This window comes from Calonectris borealis, chromosome 6 (genome assembly GCF_964195595.1).
Source record: "Calonectris borealis chromosome 6, bCalBor7.hap1.2, whole genome shotgun sequence".
In the NCBI taxonomy this organism is placed as follows: Eukaryota; Metazoa; Chordata; class Aves; order Procellariiformes; family Procellariidae; genus Calonectris; species Calonectris borealis.
Window position 1 is genome coordinate 27,096,706 of NC_134317.1, and position 19,658 is coordinate 27,116,363.

The 19,658-nt window shown below is 37.5% G+C and overlaps 1 protein-coding gene across 5 annotated transcripts in view; it reads right to left on the reverse strand.

Annotated features, from left to right (window-relative positions):
• The window catches only part of CWC22 (CWC22 spliceosome associated protein), a 34,408-nt gene extending 17,112 nt beyond the window's left edge, over positions 1 to 17,296 (reverse strand). The window contains exons 1-14 of one of the 5 annotated variants that reach the window (XM_075153361.1): positions 17,212 to 17,296; positions 16,542 to 16,653; positions 13,500 to 13,567; positions 12,560 to 12,676; positions 12,187 to 12,441; positions 11,604 to 11,732; positions 9,114 to 9,282; positions 8,687 to 8,740; positions 7,625 to 7,760; positions 7,330 to 7,536; positions 7,147 to 7,209; positions 6,706 to 6,801; positions 5,392 to 5,473; positions 4,110 to 4,170 (exon numbers count right to left, since the gene is read on the reverse strand). In XM_075153361.1, coding sequence (XP_075009462.1) covers positions 4,110 to 4,170; positions 5,392 to 5,473; positions 6,706 to 6,801; positions 7,147 to 7,209; positions 7,330 to 7,536; positions 7,625 to 7,760; positions 8,687 to 8,740; positions 9,114 to 9,282; positions 11,604 to 11,732; positions 12,187 to 12,441; positions 12,560 to 12,676; positions 13,500 to 13,567; positions 16,542 to 16,568 — 1,464 coding nt within the window. In that variant the 5' untranslated portion in view covers positions 16,569 to 16,653; positions 17,212 to 17,296. Of the gene's footprint in view, positions 1 to 4,109; positions 4,171 to 5,391; positions 5,474 to 6,705; positions 6,802 to 7,146; positions 7,210 to 7,329; positions 7,537 to 7,624; positions 7,761 to 8,686; positions 8,741 to 9,113; positions 9,283 to 11,603; positions 11,733 to 12,186; positions 12,445 to 12,559; positions 12,677 to 13,499; positions 13,568 to 13,852; positions 14,191 to 16,541; positions 16,654 to 16,810; positions 17,158 to 17,207 lie in introns of those variants that run through there. The other 4 variants (XM_075153358.1, XM_075153360.1, XM_075153359.1 and 1 more) reach the window with 4 other exon arrangements.
• Positions 17,297 to 19,658: the final 2,362 nt, after the last annotated feature.

Genomic DNA, 19,658 nt, shown 5'->3' on the forward strand with positions numbered 1-19,658 from the left:
GAAAAAAGAAAAACTGGAAAGCTGGAAATGAAAACTGAACTTGTGAACCTGGAAAAGAAAACTGTGGAAAAATGTGTTTTCTAGAGAAAGAAAAATAGGACACTGTAGTAGGCAAACTTTTCACCCAAAAAAGGGGTGTGGGAAAAAATAAAGGATGAGGAGATGGAAATAAGCAAATATTTTGAGAAAGGAGAATATACAGCTGGAGACTAAAAATTAACTGCATGTAAATCAGATGGGAAATGGAAGATGAATGTTTCTATTTAACAACGTCATTCACTTCTAAAAAAGCAGCATTTCAGTTCATGGCAAAATGAAAAATGTTTTCATCTCAAGTCAGAACACAACAATTTTAGGCTAGTGAATAAAAAAAAAGACTGCCAACATTCCCCTCAGCACCCGGTACTAAACTGCAATGCCAAAAAGCAGTATTGTGTTGTTCTATTCCATAGATGATCCATTTGAACCTTAATCCTCTTTCTGCGAGTCAGAGCTGTGTGACAGATCCATTAAGCATACAAACACTTGCGTTGCACAGCAGTTAACGTGACACTATAATCTGGTAATTCAACCACTGCTAAAAACTGCTAAATATATTCCTGAACTCAGCCCTGCTAAATCACACCAAAAATCTCTGTACATAAAGATTTCCGGAACAATTAACCTGCAAGAAAGTTGTTAAGACTGTATTAGTCTCAAAACTGTCATCATGTCTGTCTGTAGGTTTTGAATATTCTTATTGGTTTTTAGATTGCATTTAATTGACAATTCACTACTCAAAACCTGTGGAGAACAGTCTTAACGACAAAATTAAAGAAAGATGATTTTATTAAGTAAGGGCTTCCAGAAGGAAAACATGAAGTTACTATAAAATTAGACTTAATTTGACTAAAAATTTTGCAATGAGAATTTTAAGTTTCACCTGATTTTTAAGGAATAGAAACTGCATTAAATGATACTTCAAATACTCTAGTACCTGCTTCTCATGATAACCGCCATTCATGGTAAGAGTTGGCATAGAGAATGAGCTCTTACCTACCGGGTCTTCACTGCAAGAAACAACCATGACATTATCACCTCTCCTACACTCGATATAAATTGCAATTTTCTTACAAGCATAAACAAACTTTGAAGATTCACCCAAGAGTTCAGCAAAAATTTCAGGAATTTCTCAAGATTGGTTAAAGCTTTGAATCATAAGGTGCAAAAAAATTATAGATAAAGACACATCATCCTACAATACAGGTTGCTGAAGCTTTCAGTGAAACAGACCAAAAAAAAAAGTGCTTTATGGCTAAAAAAAAAAATAATCCTGGGGTTTGTTTTGATAATGAAGGCAGTAGGAATCAATTCACTAAAGGCTTCAGTCAGAAAATATTAACTTGAAAGAATAAAAAATGATTTTTCTTGTTTAGAAACGGGCAGTTGATTCAACCAGAGATCCCTGCTGAGTGCATTCAGTTTTTTATCCACATGGACAGACTCAAGCCCCATAAATCCCTGAATAATTTTATTGTCTGTATCTGGTTGTTCTTTCTGCTCTCACACTGATCAGGAAATCTCGTTTGTTTTTCTTTTTGCCCCCATAAACACTCCTTACGAGCTGTAAGTCTATGAGCAAGTCAAAGCTCTCACAACTTTGATTAAGGGAAGGTGAAAAGTAATGATGATTATTAGGGAAAAAAAGAAATCAGCACAAAAAAGATGCCTCGTGATAAGATGATGCAGTTTTACAGCAGTTTTGAACCTTGAATTGCAGTAACTCCTACAACTAGTACTGAATCATAAGTTGGTATTAATTTATTTTTATGTCTTTAGATAGATATATACTTGCACACACACACAAAATACCAAAAATAACACTTCTGCATATATTTTAAAAGCATCTCATTCATAGCAATTACAGCTGAATCATAACTACATCACCTCAGAGTCTTCTTTTTTTAACAGGGCAGTGTGCTAATCAAAACAAATTATCTAATTACCACAAACTAACATTCAAATACATAAATTCTTATTCATCTAAGTCTAGTAGTTTTCAAAGAATGCTATAAATTTTAATACTAAAAACTGTGAATTTTACACGTTTTCCAAAGCACAAAGTGATAGGAAAGAATCTGTTGGAATGAGATATTAAGGGAACGAAGTAATATTGTCTAGAGACTTGACCAGACAGCTTGTGGGATATCATATTTTGTCTCCTCCAATCATTTGATCTCCAAAGAGACATGAAAGTCAGTGGAAACATTTCAGAGATTATAGTGCTGCAGGTCACAAAGCTACTGTACTCTAAATTAGTTAGCATTGTATTTAATTGATTCCTAACAGTTCCATATATATTCAATTTACCCATACTTTCTTAAGTCTCAAAACTAGACCTGGGAGTTGCTCTGAGAGCTTTCCTACAAAATTAGAAGTAGCAACTTTTGTGTTTGCAGTGCAGCAGGAAAAAAATAAACGTGTTTGCACATTTATTTTTGCATACAGTAACATTCATGTATTTTTAATTTGTGATTGATAGGGGAAATATAAAGTTTCTCAAAGCTGAGACAAAATAAAGCCCTTCACAGTATTATATAATATAAAAAGATTCATATTCAGTAAATTAGCACCCCAGAAAGTATATGAAAAGTAACACCTTAAATTCACCTGGGTATATCTGGTTATTTTCATTTGCAGCAAGCAAAGGATTCACAGAAAGCAAAAGAAAATAACTTGGCAGCAAATATTAAATCAAATCTCAAAAATACCAAATAAAGTGTGAAAGAAAATCTACTTTTTTGAATGCACCTAAGATTCTGACTAATGGGTTGGTTTTTTTCCTTCCCCCATTAAATGTATTTTTTCTGAGTAGATCTTGCCCACAGAATAGTTAGTAGTTGACAAAGACTGAAATGGTATTAAATACCAACAATTGAGTTATTCTCTGAGCAGTTACCTAACAAGCATTGTTACACAAGTTATATCTCCATTGTATGATCTAGCATGTATATTCTAGATTGTTCTCTCTATTCTTTATAGCTGAATTGATTTGCTGGAAGACAGGATTTTTTTCTCTTTAGAATTCTTCAGGTTATGCTTCACTGAGAATCATAATCCTATGTATGCTTAGTATTGCATTTCATGCAGAGAATTATAGAATTAGATAAGGAAATACACAATCATCTGAATTCTTAGTTTACTTTCATGTAAATTGCTTAGTAACAAAATAGTACAAGAACTGAAAAAACAATAGGCAAACCAATTTCTGATTACTAGATTAAACCAAGTTTTCAAAGAACACCTAACTGTAGCCCAGATCCCCACCTACTAGTTACTATTATACTAATAAGGTTAATTTTACACACATTGTTTCAAATAAAACAGAACAGTGATAATTAAAACCACAAGAAAATTAACAGCTCTCTCAAGGGCAACTCTCATGATGATAGCTTACAGCTGACTGAAAAGCTGTTTATATAATTAGATGGGTATTTACATTCTACCACAATCTAGTACAAGTACTAGCTGAAAGACAGTTTCCTTTACTTGAAAACATACCAATTGTATTGATCTTACAGCGTCCAAAGACAAAACAGATTTTTTCTGATGATCTCCAGGATTACAACAAAGCAATCATACTTGCAACTGCTTTACTTCAATACACTACTATTCCAAGAGGACTGTGAAAGCAACAAAACAATGCATTCTTTTAGCACTAGGCTAAATTTCAAGCCCCACTGATAAAGTCTACAGCTGCCTGCAAATATGATCTTCAACTCTGAGTTCTTTCAGAGACAGAGCTCTGAGAATGATTCCCATGCTACAGTGCTTCTGTCATAGGGTAAGTGTTTCAACCGTCCAACCAACAGGCTATGAGCAAGTTTTTGGACTGCTTGACCGAAAGGAGCAATTGCATACGACAAATGTCTTATGAAATATCTGTCAGCCTATTTGCTCTAAAGGTTGTAAGACTCATTTTAAGGAACAACAGCTGTAAGGAATCACTCTCATTCATCTGCTGGCTGTACAAACTAGGTCCCAGGACAAGAGTAAGGATTCTAGATACTACCATAGTACTATTTCTTAATAATGTTAATAACAAAAAAAGAATAAGAAGCAAGACTTACAGTCTGACTTTCGGGAAAGTCCATCTTCAGCAATTTGTGAGCACATTCTTCAAAGTCTAAACTGCAATAATAGAAAAAATACTTCTCATTATCTGTGCAATATACGCTACGCCAAAAACATTTCAGAATTATGTTGATTCTTGGTGTTGAAACTTCAACTGTTTTGAAATAAAGTATATCATTAATATTCAGAAAGCTGTTTGTTTTGTTCGTTTTTTTTGTTGTTGTGGGTTTTTTCAATAAACCTTTAGTATTTCATGAGTTTATAACTGAAAATTAATCCAAAGTCATTGCATTTGCAGACAATCTGAAAACATTATTATTGTTACATCATCTTACAGAACTTAGCAAAACACAAACATGTGAGCTCATTTTGCACATCCTGAAAAACACTGAAATGCAAGCACTGTACATAAGCTCCAAAACTAGTACATTCCACTCTCCTCTTTGCACTCCCATTCTGGTTCTTGAAAGCCTTTAGCTACCAGTAAGTACCTCCCCCCATCCAAGTATAAGATGAACACACTTAAGTATGGCAAGAAAGTATTCAACAGTAAATTTGAGAAATATAAGAGCCTTTCCTACATCTCAGTATGGTATTAATTCGTAAGTCTAATGATCAATACCACAACTACATTATCTCACTCTCATGCAGATCTGCAGAATATTGTGGGCCATGTCTACTTTTAACAATGGAATTGAGTGGCATGCAACAAGTTAATGTCTCCTTTCACCCAGGCGACACAGGAGTTATACCACCACGTTTTGATAATTTGTGCCATGTACTGCAAGGGGATTTCATTTTCAAGATGAATATAAATACAGTACACTTCAAGGCTGGTATCTGTATACTTATTTTCCAAACAATGCAGATGGCAACAGGCTTACAGAGTACCATGCTGCAGACTCCTTACTCTCAGAAGTGGAGAAACTCTACAGCATCTCGACTTTAAGTATGTCACAAATTTTTTTCAGAAATTCTTAAGAAGCTGTATAATCGGAAGATCACTGTTCACTCAGAAAATTTGATTACAGAAATCCTCACAGAGGAGTACCAGTGTATTACTCAAACATTTTGAAACAAACAGGATTTATCTTAGAATGAGAATTTGGGTACCCATTTGTCAAAACAGTCTGCTTTATACAATTAGATCAGGCTCCATAAAGAACACTTCCCTGCTTTTAATTGCACACTAAAAAAGAATCTAAGAAGAAAGAGAATTCCAGTTCACCCATTTCAAAAGAACTACACTCATAGGTATACAAATAATATTACATTTACCTTGACTGAATAGCAAGATAAATCGTACGACGGAAGGAGACCAGGTTAATTTCTGTTTTGTCATGGACGGTAACTTTCTGACCTGGGAAAGAAAAACATGGTTTCATAAAGAGCAAAACATTAAGGCAGATATATGTAATCTCTTAGAACAGCTCTATTTACTATTTACTAAGTCTGTAGCACACTATGTAATAGTTTTTCCAGAAATATTTAGGACTGTCTAGCAGGATTGTTTTTTTATTTATTTATTTTTACAGAGAAGGAAAAAAAAAAAAATCAGTACTTGCCTCATCTGTAACTAACAGGTAAATATTTAGAGATACAGTTTTAAGAGGATAACTCCTCTTTTAAAGACCTTTCACATGACTTAGCCACTGAAACCTCTGGGTTTAACATTTCTTGTCTACATTATTAGCAAGATACTTTCTGCATAATTTAACTATACAATGTTTTATGTAGCCTCCCTGATTTTAACAGGAAATTCTTTGTTTGTGGTACGTGTAGGATCTATATTACAGCATTCTGCAAGTTCTGTTTTGTCCTGAGGCAAGTGTAGAAAAATCCATTCCGAATCACAACCATTCTGGGAACACCTTCATTCATAGTTTGGTAATAGCATAAATGATGAAAAGTTATGTGAATTGTCATACTTTTCATCAGCCTGGAAGCTCTGCTCTTCTGTGAAATACTCTAGCAAACTGATGAGGAAATCCATTCCTGGTATTCTACAAGAAGAGGACTTCGCTGGCTTTTCAATTACTCACACAGTCTGCACAAACATTTCGGTCATGCTTATCCATCATTTTTTTTCCTGGGAATCAAATACATTCTTTGAAAATGTGTAAACACCGGCTGCTTCCACTAAAGATCAAGAAAGGGGGCTGAACTGAGCTAAGAAGTGAGATATAGAGGATGTAAATAGAGTTGTAAGAAAACCCATTCTGATTTTGAAAGTGACTTAAAAATATGTTAGAGCACTACAAAGTGTCCAGAAAGGTTGACTTTGCTAGTTTTAAAGGAAGTATTTTCACATTTGTTATTTTTAATGTCTTATGTTTGCAAGGCTTTTCTCACATGAAACTGATAAGGTCAAGATCAATCAGGCAAAGTTGCTTTTCATTTTCTGCCTGTGCTGAATGCTTCCTTTCAGGCCATTACTTTTATACTATTTGCTAGTACACACTTCAATCTGAGAATAATTTAAGATGAAAACATCCCGTAACATTTGAACATTTTTAGTTTCGCAAAATGTGTAACAAGTTAAGCTTTTCTTTGCTGTTTCATCTACAGTCAAGCTGCCAGTCATACACTTACCATCTTCATCCTCCTCTTCCTCTTCTTCTTCATCTTCCTCACTACTTCCAGCCTCTTGATCTGCTTCAGATTCACTGTCACCTTCATCAAGAATTTCTGAAAGAGCAGCATCCCAGATTAACGGAATAGTAGTTTCATTACCAAAAGAACTTGATCCAACACTTAAGAATGAAAGGGTGTCTCAGGTGGAGAATGTGGCAGAGCCAAAAAAAAAAGGTATGTCATAACTGAATGAAAACATAGCTGGAGAAACAAGACTGAAGAAAATAGCAGGAATACATTGGAAAGGTCTATGATGAACAGAGTTATCTGGAACACGAATATCACCCACTGTTAAATAGTGAAGGTTGGTAACAATAGTTGGATAAGTAAATGCTCTATAAATAAGTGTGTAAATATATAAATATTATATATAAAACGTGCATACACACACTCCCCTACCTTTCTTCAGCGTTTTGTATTTCTCTTCATTTTCCATAAAGTTCGGATCCATCTTGAAAACATCTTTAGAATAAAAGAAAATCTTTATTTAAAATACAAAATGAAGAAAACAATGAATATTGAGTCTTAAATTTGTTTTCATGGGGAATGCAGTCATACAATTATCTTCCGTTTCTAACTTACTAAGAACATCCTCTGGGTTGTAGTCATCTTCTAATGGCAACATATGAGTAAACTGATCCTCCTCTTCCACTAGATCCAATCCCTCTGGAATGATTGGATGATCCTTGAAGCCATCCTTCCGTACAGCAAACATGACTTCTATCATATACTGAACACGCATGTCAATTTTAGATTCATGCAGAATGTGTCGAAGACGATCAAAGATTGCTTTGGAAAAAAGACAGGAATGTAAATATGATGAGGATTTACTAATACAAACACCAAAAAGACAACTGTTCTGGCTAGTTATACTTACCATTAATACCTCTAGGAGAAACTTCTGTTAATTTGAGCCCACTCTCTTTAATAAATCCAATTGCTACTTCAATACTGTCATCAGTAGGCCTTTCAAGAAGCAAGGTGAGCATTTCCAAACACAAAACCTCATGAGCCTATGGAAAGAATATCAGTAAAGAATTAGGATGTACGATGTTACACTATTATTACAATGATTTACTTGACGGAGCAGTCCACCCTTTGAGGATGCCACAACACACTTGTTTAATAACACACACAAGGCAACAGTAGTGGGACAAAGCTAATTAAGAGGAAGTCAAATTTTCGAACACAATTTTACCACCTGTGTTTATACTAACTTTGTAGTGAATGTGACTACGCTATTGAAATGAACAAGCAAGCAATAAAAAAACATTTTGCCATTAAGAAAAAAAATGGAATGCATTTCCAAGAGGCAAACACAACAGCACCTACATTACAGAAACTAGTTCTAAGTGCATTGTGTCTATAATTAAATCGGGTCTTCCAGGATCAGGCATATGAACAAATGGCACATCTTGGATTAGTTTCCTCTTTACCAAAATGCTGTATATTCCCAATTCATTCCTGAAACACTGCTTCTTGCCATTATTTAAATTGGAGTAACCTGATTTCTAACACGTAAAAAAGTGGCATAGAGCTGGACATAAATTTGATTAGATGCAACTGAGTCTAGTTCTGCCTACACAGATATTTAAGTCAGATGACAGTGTTGCAAGAAAACTCTGTTTAAGATCTGTGGGACAGAGCCTCAGATGAAGCTTGCTTTGCATCAAGATTTGTCTGAATACTAGCCCAAACATATTTACAAAGTCTGGGGAAGCTCTGCAGTATAAGTGCAATGATAAATGCATAGGCAGTTACCAATGCCTTTTCTAAAAAGGTCCTAACAACTTACAGCAGGCATTAAAAGGAAACCTGAACTCGGATTTTCAGTAACCTTTAGAACAGGGAGAGCAGCTTCACTTAGGCTACTGCTGTCTTGAAACTAAAGAAATAGCCTTATAGGGTTTGGATTGAGTAGGAACATGAAGTAACATACCACATTCTGATTCATCAAATGTGCAACAAACTTTGAAGACGTTAGACAGAGTTGCTGCAAAAGAAACAAAATAGGAAATTTTAACACATCTTATATGGAAGAAAAAAAAATTACTTACCAAGACTTGTGCATCTCACAATCAAATTAAGTCATGAAACTAACTATTTTGGGATACTGATAGTTGTTCACAATTAGGATTGTACACTTTCAAAAAAAAAAAAGAAAAACTATCACAGTACGAACCTAGAATAGGTTGTCAAGCTTTCATGATACTCTAATATTACTATACTTAATGTACTAATGATCGGTCCTGACCCACAAGTCTTGGTTGTGTTCCTTTGAAGTATGTAAATTGAACACGCTTGATACAAGGTTAACACAGCAGAATTACAAGTTTCAGCATGTTGCTTCTTCCCATTTTACATACCTTATCATTTCTGCGATATCCTTTGCGAAAATTTAGTATCAATCTCTTGAGAATCAATTCACCAATATTTGGAAACTTTGAATTGATAATTGCCACAAGAGCTGCATAAACATGGGTAAAAATTGGAGAGGCACTCTGAGCTTGCAAAATGGATCTAGACAGCAATCCCCTGTAAAAATACATAAGTGTAAGATTTTTCTGGTAATAAAACATTTAATGTTTTTATTCAGTACATATCACATAAAATAGTATTGTACAGTTGGAATAGTTAGAAGATACCAGATGGTCATTTTCAAACCGTTGTTTATTATGCCACAAATGGAGTTTTGCAAAACGTGTTGCCCAAATGTGTCTGAGCTGAGAAATTCTTAAGCTAATACCTTATCTTGCATTAAATATTGTTTCTATCAGAACGACATTTGAAAATGATAAGCACGTAAAAAGTCTTCATCTTGTATCCTGCAATTATCCCTTTTTAACCCCAACGCAGGATCTTCTTAGCTTTGAAATTTGTATGATTGTGCTGTTCCTTTTCCTCAGTTAAAAAACCAAAATCCTGTTTGTGACCGAAAAAATATCTGCTCTGCAACTATTTATGAAAAACAAAAAAATGTGTTCCAGTATAACAATTTAAACAAGCAAAACAAACTTCTAAGAAATAAAAATCATATTTCCATAAAAGGTCCCTGACAATAAAGATCTACCTAAGAGTAACAAAACTGAATGTTCAGTAAAACCAGAATGGACAAAGTAATGCTTTTCAGTGCTTTTCTCAAATTTTCAACATATTAATTGTATTAATATTTTCAACATAATAATTGTTTTGGAACCGAGAACTGATTAGACTATATTTAGAGCCTAAATGAATGAATGAATGGGCTCATGAGATAATAGTTCTTCTATTGTACTAACAGTCTCTTTTACATTTATATCAAGACTAAAGTCTGAAAAGAATCGAGACTTTTTTTCTCCCTCTCAGTTTTGCTTTTTCTAACGCTTTAGCACATAGAATTTGACTTTTGCTGTATTACTCCATTACAAATAGGTGAGGGGAAAAATAAAGCCCTCCAAACGTGAATCTTCAAAGTGTACACTGGTATACAGCTCCATCTTCTCTGTGGTCTATTGAAATCTTCCAAAAAACCTTCTACATGGCACTAAGTATAAACTGCAAAAGGACCTTATTCCTATTTACTTTGGAGTTGACAAATGGAATAGGACTCATTTCATACTAGCGCACAGAAACAGAATATTTCATTTTGAAACTATTAGTTACTTCTCGCTTACAAACTGGAACTGGTCTGGTTCAGATCCTATTTACCCTCTAGTCAGAAAACTCAGAAAAGCACTTTACAGCTAGGTAAAACTTCATGTCACTACTTTTATATACACCTTTGTGCAAATCTGGAAGTCAAAATTAACTGTAAGAAGGGAAATCATATCATTTTCCATCTACATTATTTTGAGATTTATAAGTTTATAAGCCACAGGCAAAAACTTCCACAGACAAGTTTATTCTAAAAAAAACATTCAATAAGCTCATTTTCAAACTAAAATATTATTGCTTTTATGAAAATTAAGTTTTGGGGACATGAAATGCAGGCAAGTAAAAAGCAGTTCTACAATAGACTGTTTGAGATTTCATGATTACTTTTAACAGAAACCACATTTGGGAACTACTTGCTCACCCTCTAGATTTTACTTAATTCTCTTCTGTCATTTTTATGCTATTTGCAGGATTCTGATCTTCCCATCAGGTATGACATACATGAAAGTAACGCATTCCTTAGCTATAACCTCCTCAAATAACAGTGATTAAGTTGTGACAGAAAAAGTGTTGCTATCCGTTTGAAACGTAACAGAATTATTTCCGGATATTTTGTTCAGAAGGGTTTTTTGTTGGGGTGGTTTGGTTTTGTTTGTTCAAATGGTAGCCAATCCAAGAAACCCATACTCCTGTAGACTAGCGTATTTAACCTCTATTGACATCAAAATTAAAGCAAGGAAAGTCATCACACAGTATTTGCGCAGTTGCCATGACTTAGTACTGAGCTCAAATAGCATAATCATCTTTTCTCTACCTTACAACTATAAACAATCCAGCCAGATAACTGCAGTAAAACTTGTTTTGCTAAATTCTGGCTAGAAATATTATTTGTTTCACAGAAAAAAATCCCGGAATACAAAAGTAAATAGACAGAGACACCTGTACATTGCAAGTCATTCAAGTAAAATGCGTAGGTAAAACCTTTAAGAAAAGGAAACATATACCATCTGTTGCACTGTTATTCCTTCAAGCATACAATCCCTTCCCCACCAGCCCCTTCCCCAAGTAGGGGACGACTCTGCATAGGACGATATAGCTTAAGGTTAATTTTAAAATCTGACTAGCATCCATACACTACACATAGCATACATAGTGATGTACACATGAACAGTATACATATTACCAGAAAAGCAAAAGAATTGTTTTAAAATACTAAGACGTACCTTCCTCGAACAATATTTTCCTGAAGGAGCTCATGAATGATATTTTCTATATTAGAAACGTTCACTTTATTGACAAGACCATTGATCGACTTCTTCAAGGCTTCCCAACTCATCCTCTGATATGCCAAGCTATTACAAAGGTATCACAAATTATTACTGCATAAATTTGAGGTAGCACCGAGTGAATTTTTATATATATACGAAAACGTGAATGTAAGTTGTAACAAATAAAATAGGTAAGAAAATATTCACTGCATAAATTTGAAGACGAGTTCACAATTATATATTTAACTACTAGGAAATCACTGAACCTGCATGATATACCAAAATGTAATTCTCCACAGATACGGTATGTTCAGTTTTCCAAGATATTCCAAAAAATCCCTGGTTATGTTCTGTATCCCACTTTTCCATTTACACTTTGCAGCAGAAGCAGGTACAGTCATAATCTGATTCTCTTACCTTTCTTCTGATAAAAACATACCTTCAAAAGAATGATCACAGCCCTCAAAAGGTATCCCATTTTCACCAACCTTCACTAAAACCCTCCAGTAAAAATTCTAATATGTTACTTTCAACTCACCTATTTTTATCAGTGATTTGCTCTTGCATCATCCTGAGCTTGGCAGGCGGAATATATGCACCACCTGTGCGAGTAAGGATTGGATCCACTTCTTCTTTCTTCTTCTTTGAAGTGGTCTCATCATGAGCAAATGAGCTCTGGACTATCGACCTCTCTGGACTCCTACGATCAGGTGATGAATATCTTCTCTGCTTCCTTCGATCAGATTCTCTCTCCTCCCATTTCTCATGGTGTCTCTCTCTCCCCCTTTCCATCCTTCTAAAAAAAACAAAAAGAAAAAACCCAAAACACCCAAGGGTTCATGAAAAATTTTCAGGTTTTATTCTTTAAAATGAGTATTTTATTACTGATTAAGAAAGGGCTTGATACTTACCTGCCTTCTGAAGTTCTGTCATCATAGTATTCCCTTCTTGAATATTCCTGATCATATCTGCTGTCATCAGAGTACCTTCTCTTTCTGGGAGATGGAGACCTGTCACGCTCTATATCCCTACTTGCAACCCAAGACACAAAATTCTTAGCAATAAGCTTAGAAAAGCAATGCTATTAATATTTACTTGCAATACAATGTTACATATATGCTAACTGTTCCAATTCTGCAACATGAGTTTCAATATATACATCATTCAAATAGAAGATGCTCCTTTTATAATAATTTGTTGTCAGCAAAAAATAATCAAAAATCAAGAGAAGCACTCTTGTAAAAGGAAGCTCCTCCTAGAACTTAAAATTAAATGCTAAATGGTAGTAACATCAAATACCAAAGGTAAATTCAGCACTGTGCATTCCTTGGAACATATACATTCGTTTCACCTACTTTTGCCTGTGTAGCATGAAACAGAATAGACACTATTAGAAAAAAATGACATTGTGTTTAGTACAAGAGGTTTCATTCCAATTAAAATGTAAAAATAAAAGTAAACTGGTAACAGTTCATCTCATGCCTCAGTAGATTGCACTTCAAATGATATTTCTCCACCTCCTGCTGGTATCAATAATCTTGCTTTAAAGTGACAATTGTGGTATCAGCAATATGCAAGTCCAAGCAAAAAGCTGGCATCTAATTTCTATTTTCAAGTCCCGTGACAATTTAACTGAACACTAAGGATTTTTTAAAGACTCAGTTTTAATAACAAATCTATTTAATTACTGTAATTACAAGCATTTTATTAAACCTACACTTATTTTTCACTGCTCAGTTATGGTGATATATAAAAAGAAACAGAAACGCTTTTTTTTTTTTTTAAACTTATCTAACTCCCTATGTGAGGTATATATACAGAATTATAGGGTATAAAAATAAATCATTCTACCTGTCCTCTGGAGACAAACTTCTTTGGCGTGAACTGTAGTTTTCCTTCCTTTCGTAACTGGAACCATGCTTTAAGAAAACAAAGAAAAATCAAGCTCCAACATTGTATGTTAATTCCTGTGAGTGCATATATCTTGAGATCAAAGCGTTCCATGTCTTCGGTTCCCTACTCCTTCACAAGAAGTAAGGATCATCAAATAAAGCTAATGGCAGACAGTTACGACAAGGAGAGCTGGTTCTAAATAACAAGCAGTTCAGCAGCTGGAGCCCCTGCTACAGGATGCTGCAGATGCCAAATGCTTACATGGGTTCAAGAGACTGGACAAACACTGAAGAAAAATTCATATGGCTTACCAAAGAAATTATCTGGCTCAGGAAACTGCAAATAGGCAGAGACTAGGAGAGTATGGGGGTGAGTACTTTTATGTGCCCTGTTCCTAAACTTTTCAAGGCATCTGCTGTCGATTACTGCTGGAGACTAGAATAGATGGACCTTCGGTCTGCCTTTCCTGCTTCCTTCTTCCATACGCCATTTTACACTTCCTTGCATCACGTGCAATACCATTAACAGAATTTTACCACTTCTTGTTTGAAGAGTGTCTTCCCCCTCTCCTAAAGATCCCCTTTCTTGCATAATTTTTCCTTACCTTTCTCCTTTTTACTAACCATGATTTATTTTCTCATGAGTCATGCCTAGCTTCATATATTATAAACGTCTAAGTTATGCTGTTCCATGTGACAGATCCTGGAAGTAAATTTAATTCTAGATTTTTTAAATTTAAGTTTGTAGGACTGTTTAAGTGATAAACACTTAAATAGTTCACAGCAAATTCTGTAGTCTGAACCATGACCTACAGAATTATGGAGTCATACACAAAAATCGCAATATGACAGCATCTACAACACACACAGAAAGACACTGACCTCATCAAGATGTTCCAGAACTACTTTGGTACAGCTAAGAAGCAGCTTTTATGACCTCTACACTTTCATTGTAAGGGTACTCTCTTCCCTTAAAAGATTATTTATGATTTTTCAGAACCATTACCTCATATTATCAGCCAGTGATCAGCTAAGAAATAGGTAACACTTCACCTTGATGCAGAAACTCAACACAAGGACTTGCTTATGCACCTTGGCTGAACTTTCTGCAGAAATATTCATCTCATCTGTTGAAGTGGCATTCTATCCATTAACATGCTGGCACACTAGTTTTTGCCCCACCAAAGAACCAGTTAAAACTGTTGGTTAGTAGAATACAATAACACCTCCTTCGTAAGCAGACCCTGATGGACAGTTGTACCAAATGATCTCCAAAAACTTAATTAGAAAGAAAAGTATCTTTACTAAATGGCAAGTGTGGTGTTTACCATGAGCTGTGCAAGTAAAATCAACGTTGACTGAGGCTTCCTAAAGAAACAATAGCAACACAAAGATTATGAGCATCATCCCATCAATAGACCAATGAGGCTGACTTGCTATCACTCAAATTGGTGTGTATATACATGTAAATATATATATTTTTGAGGCCACTGTAACATATCCTAGAATATAGTCTTCTCTAGGGTACTTTTCTAACACCAGGTTAAAATTCCTCCCAGTATTATCTTGCCTGAACCAAGACAATGGTACAAAACAAATGCATTGATCATTTACTGGGAGTATGCATCCCTACAAAAGAACATCCATCTGACAATTTAATTCCAGAGTAATATTATCTTTGATGGCAAAGCTAGTACAAGAAATTCCCATATTTTCACCGTGGTTTTCTTCCCCTTTCAATACTCATTTGTGGGAGTATACCATATTTCAGATCACTGAAATCATTCAAGGTTAAAAAAAAGTCCTTAAGTTGTTGGTTTTTTTTTTTCCAAAATAATATAATGCAAGACCGCATCCTAAGCTTCCAAGAAAATGGTAATAAAAATCTTGGAAAAACACAGAACAGTTACTGTATCTGAGTAATATTTAGCAGATGGGAAGAGGTGGGTCCTTTTAGAATGATCCATGAGTTCTAAATCATCTGCTTTTGCCCAAGCAGACCCAAAGAGACAAGTGTTCACAGAAATAAAACAATGTTACAGATGTCTCTGTATTTGGCAGTTCGCATGTCTCCTTGCAAAAGGAGTCATGTTTGCTGAAGAACTTGTCACCCTCAGCATTTCGTGACCAGGCTTTCTGCCACAAGTTAGTCTTCTTCCTTGTCCATTTTGATAATAATTATTAACAGAAAGTGTCCAAACAGCATGCTTTCGCTAACTGGCTTATTTTGACAGATGAGGGAGCGCTACCATAACCACCAGACTGGGAAGATATGAGAAGATATCAAACTATCCCTCAAGCACCCCTATTAAAAAAACACTTCAGTCAGAGAAGTTGGAACCAAAAGAGCGAAGAAGCCTATGCAGGGTTGAACTCTAGAAACGTAGGCAGACAAATACCATAGATTTGAGACAGCATATCAGAAGAGTCTTGCTCTGCTAACCTGTCCCAAATTTAGTGTACTTTACAAGCATGGCATTTACAAACCATCATTTTAGGTGAGTAATTTTAAACCCAATTTTTTCTTTTTGCATTCCTAAAAATCATTCCCATCCATTCAGAAATGTACCATACAGCTTTTAAAACGGAAAGCTTTAACTTTCACAGTAAGAAATACAGTTGCCACATTAACTGCTACTTCCTGCCACTTTATCTTTTCATTTTAACATCACTGTTAATTTTTCAACACCTCTTTTCTCCATTCCTCCACATGCTTATGTTCTTTGTTGAGCCATCATTCATTCAGTCACTTTTCACCAAATACTTCATCATTATATGTTAATAATTATCAGATCTTCCATTGTTAGGACAACAGGCATTAGAAACAACAGTAATTCACTGACTTCACAGTACTACTTCTCTTGTAAGCAGCTACTGTCAATTATGGATATTGTTTGCTCTACATTCAGGGAGCTTTATTTAACACAACATCAACTCCAAACCTAATCACCAGTAATAAGGGAATAATAAAAGCTCATAATTCTGGTTTAAGAACACTTACATTTACTTGTGTCACCCTGCTCTTCATCTTGACCTCCTACTTTTTATGAAGTTCTGAAGGTGCAGCAATGAGACAACCCAAGGTGGAGTTCAGTGTATGAAAAACATTTCATCTATAACACACAGAAGACAATCAGAAACTTTCTACTGCACACGGTGCGGGAACCTGCACTTTTAATTTGTTCTTTAAAGCTATGCTTGCCTAACTCCTTAAACCAAAAACAAAGAGCCCCCCCAACCCCAGCCAGATCTTTTCAGGTTACACAGCACCTGTCGCAGGAGATAAAGGCTCCTTTATCTCCGGCAGCCGGGAGTTCACCGGCACCGCCGCCACTCGGCACAGCCAGCCGCGAGACCCGGCGGCCAGGCCGCGGCAGAGGATGCCGAGGCCCTGCTCACAGGCTCAGCCACAGGGCCCTCAGCCCCGGCCCCGGGCGGCCACCGAGCTCTCCGCGGGGCCCGCGTCCGCGTCCCCCCGCCCGTTGCTGAGCTGCGACCTGAGAGGGGAGGCCGCGACCACGCAACCCGCGGGCGGACCCGGCCGGCGAGCGGCGCCCGGGGGCTCTCCCCACTGCCAGGGGGAAGGCGGGAAGGGGAGCAGGGTGACCCGCCGCCCTGCCCGCGGGAGGGCTCTCACCCGCGGCCCGCGGCCCACCGCGCTCCGCACCTACCGCCCGCCCCCGCGCACGGCAAGAAACAGCGTCGCTTCCGGCGGAACGCGGCGCACAATGAGCGCGCGGAGCTCAGGCCCCGCCCAGCGGCGGCGTTCGGCGCGCGCACGTAGACGGCTGCAGCTCTGCGCGCAGCGCAGGGGAAAGGTGAGCTTCCGGCCGCCCGGGCACCGCTGCACGACGGGAAACGTAGTTCTGCGGCGGCGGCGCGCCCGGCGGCCATCTTGCGGGGCGGCTGTGGTGTTGTCTGGGAGGTGGGCGGGGGTGCGGGGAGCCGCGTCCACCGGCCTCCCCCCTACTATAAAAATGTTTGTAGCGGTTGTTGCTGGGGGAAAAAAAAAACACACCAGGGGGAAATAAGCCGATAGAGTGACTCCTAAGTGAGCAGCTGTATAGCAGGCGTGCTGCTCCTTTCAGTTCAGCCTGCACTTCTCTCGTGCCGACTTCTTCTCAGGCAAAGGCAGCTCTGAACAAACAACCCCATTGCTACCAAACGTACAAGGTTCCCGTCAGAAATATAGGTAATAGCAAACGAGCACTCAACTCACTTCCCTTAAGGAAGAGAAGCTGTCCAAAGTTTTGCAGTATTTCTGTAAAATTGAGTGAATTAGTACACCTGCCCCTTGAATAACAGCTGTAGCACACGCTTCTGTCGCTTACACATGAGCTGCTGGTTAAACATTACTTGAAATATGCCCAGGACAGACATAATACCTTATATCATGTTGAGAGTTACAGTGCTGTTAGGATACTTGCTTATTAGTGGGGTTTTTTTGGCCTCTGAAAGTTTGAAGTAATGGAACACCACTGATTCATGCTAACAGAGGGCCTGTGGCTTATTATAAACAAAAATTTGTTTGGACTGTGGAAAGTAATTAAATGCATAGGCAGGGGAAAAAAAAGGAAAACGCTATGAAAGGTCTTAAAATGCTTATGGTTCATTTTCAGCTCGTGTGAGATAATGAAAATAAACTCAGAGGACACAGCAGATGAGGGTCAGAAAGGCATTAATTCAGCCAAGAGCCAGATGGTTTCTGCAGGGACATCTGTAACGGAGCCGTGCGGCAGCACCGCTGCGCTGCAGACCGCCAGCATCCACATGCAAGTCCCTGTGTGTGCATGTGTAGCGGGACACAGTATTTGCTGAGGGGAAGAAGGTGGCAATGGGGTGGGAGCAATGCTGGAAAAATGCTACTCACAATTTCCCCTTTCAAACAGAAGGGAGAAACGCAACAGCAGAGTAATTCTGATGAGCCGTAATGTACGTTGGCCTTATGCTGACTCACAGCCAAAAATATGGCGTTATCTGCTAATGCATTCCCTGCATTCCTCCCACAACTATGATTTTCATAGACCAATCCACAAGATTGTTTCCTGGGAGCGGCAGATATTTGCCTGCAGCATCCCTGCAAGGACCGGAGGGTGAAAGCGTGTCATTTTACGTGTCTTATTCCTGTTCCTCCTTCCTGTCTTGTGAGAACTGCACCCTCGATCATGCGCTTCGGTTGTGGCAGTGGGAAAACGGCTCCTTCACTTTCTCGCAATTAGGTAGCTGCCAAGAGGGAGGTGTCTTCCGCAGTACTGTAGAGTCCTTGCCCTGTCTCAACCCCCCGGGGCAGCCCAGGTGGCCAGGTCTGAGGCCCAGAAGCTGGGGGACTCCTCGTTGTGCCTAGGGTCTTGTGTCCTTCCTCTGCCACGTGTTTTGCCGCCCTGATGCGCTGCCTTGGTCTTCCAGGTTGGTGGGCCAATCTGAATAAGTTTTTAGTGACTATCGTTCTAAAACGTACAAAACTTGGGTCCTCCCTAGCATTTTGTAAAGCAAGAAGGGACAGGATAGCCAAACCACTCATTTCAGGTGCAGAATAACTAAGAGGGGCATAAGGGCTTAATCTCCTCTTCGTGTTGTGATGCTGGCCAGTCTCCTACACCAGACAACAACAGTATGGGGAAACAGTATGCATGGGGAAAGAAAGTAGAGATGCATGATTTCCTGAAACAACAGGAAAATGTTACTGAAGCGTTGCAAAAAACCAGCTAATTCAATATACCCTAAAGTATGGAATAAACTGAAATCAAAATGATGAACTAAAGAAAGCAAAATGAAGATGTTTCATTTTAAAAAAATACTAAATTTCAAAATTTATGACGCACAGTTCTGTAAGAAAACTCATGTAAAATAGAAGTCCCATTCAGTGCTTATTTTTGAGGAAAATCCCTTCAATATAGAGTTATTGGAAATCTTCCATTGACTTATTCTGTAATATTTATTGCTTAGGCTACAAATTTTAAGCTCCACACTTCTTTGGAAAGCATAGTTCTTCTTGCTACTTTCTAAAAATTACTTACTGTCAGGAATCCCAGAATTTTTTTCTTGTTCACAACAGCTCATGCTTACATGCTATTGCTGGAATAGCTAACATTTTTTAAATGACCTTTCAGGACATTGA